This window comes from Diaphorina citri, unplaced genomic scaffold, assembly GCF_000475195.1.
Source record: "Diaphorina citri unplaced genomic scaffold, Diaci psyllid genome assembly version 1.1 scaffold18379, whole genome shotgun sequence".
NCBI lineage: Eukaryota > Metazoa > Arthropoda > Insecta > Hemiptera > Psyllidae > Diaphorina > Diaphorina citri.
Window position 1 is genome coordinate 1 of NW_007395733.1, and position 1031 is coordinate 1031.

Here is a 1031-nt window from a genome sequence, read left to right on the forward strand (position 1 = left end):
TGTCCTGAGATTTTCAAAGAGAAATCTAGCTTCCATCTTCCATGGAAGAGAGGCCACTGGAATGTCCTTTTTTTAATCTGAAAATTTCCAAAGTCCATTATGGTACCTATGTAGGAGCCTAGGTAACTTGTAGGATAAGAGATCGAATAAGGATTTTTCCCGAATCCTTGTCCTACGAACTAATATACGGCCTCCTACGAACTAATATACGGCCGTCCCTTTTGAAAGTTTTGTATTGATATTCTTCTTTTCTAGTATCATAATGAATTGAACAATAGAGACAAAAAAAGGGGGCCATTTATATACCTAAATATGAGTTTGGTACTTTAAAAAGTTTTTACTTAATAAGATAATTTAATATTTTAATAATGGATTATTATTATTTTTTCAAGAGGGATAACTTCACTGTATAATAGCCAAGGTCTTTAGTGACAGGGCTTCCAGCTTACTTACATTAAAATCACCCAGCCTCAATCTGGATACTAACCACGCGCCACGTTGCTTAACTATAGTAATCCATGGAGAACCTGTGTATTCAACTTGCTATCGCTGCTGGCTCACCAAAAGACTTAGGCCGGCCACTCACTATCAGATAGACCTGACAAGTACGTCCGCCTGTCAGATATACCTGAAAGTGTGGGCGCTCATCAGGTAGACCTGACAGACGGACCTTTTCAGCTGTACCTGTCAGGTCTAACTGATAGTGAGTGACCGGCGTTATCCGTTCTTTCCTCTTCAGGTAACGTGGTGAACGGAACCATCGGAAAGCAAATGGTGGACACTCTGGTAGAGTCTGCAGCCAATGTGGAACTTATCCTCAAATATTTCGATATGTTCCTCAAGCTGAAAGATTTGACGAGTAGTGCCAGTTTTATGGAGATTGATATCAACAACGAGGGATGGGTGTATCCGAAGGACTTCAAGGAGAAAATGGAACAGCAAAAGAGTTATACCCCGTGAGTATTTTTTTTTTTTTTTTTTTTTTTTTTTTTTAAAAAAATATTTTTTTAAAAATATAAAATTTTTTTCTT

General features: G+C 37.8%; 1 protein-coding gene across 1 annotated transcript in view; it reads left to right on the forward strand.

Moving 5' to 3' along the window:
• Nucleotides 1–739: 739 nt before the first annotated feature.
• The window catches only part of LOC103523260 (ryanodine receptor-like), a gene marked incomplete at both ends in the record, with an annotated part of 10208 nt that continues 9916 nt past the window's right edge, over nucleotides 740–1031 (forward strand). Inside the window, one exon of the mRNA XM_017449189.1 lies at nucleotides 740–956. Coding sequence (XP_017304678.1) covers nucleotides 740–956 — 217 coding nt within the window. The remainder of the gene's footprint in view (nucleotides 957–1031) is intronic.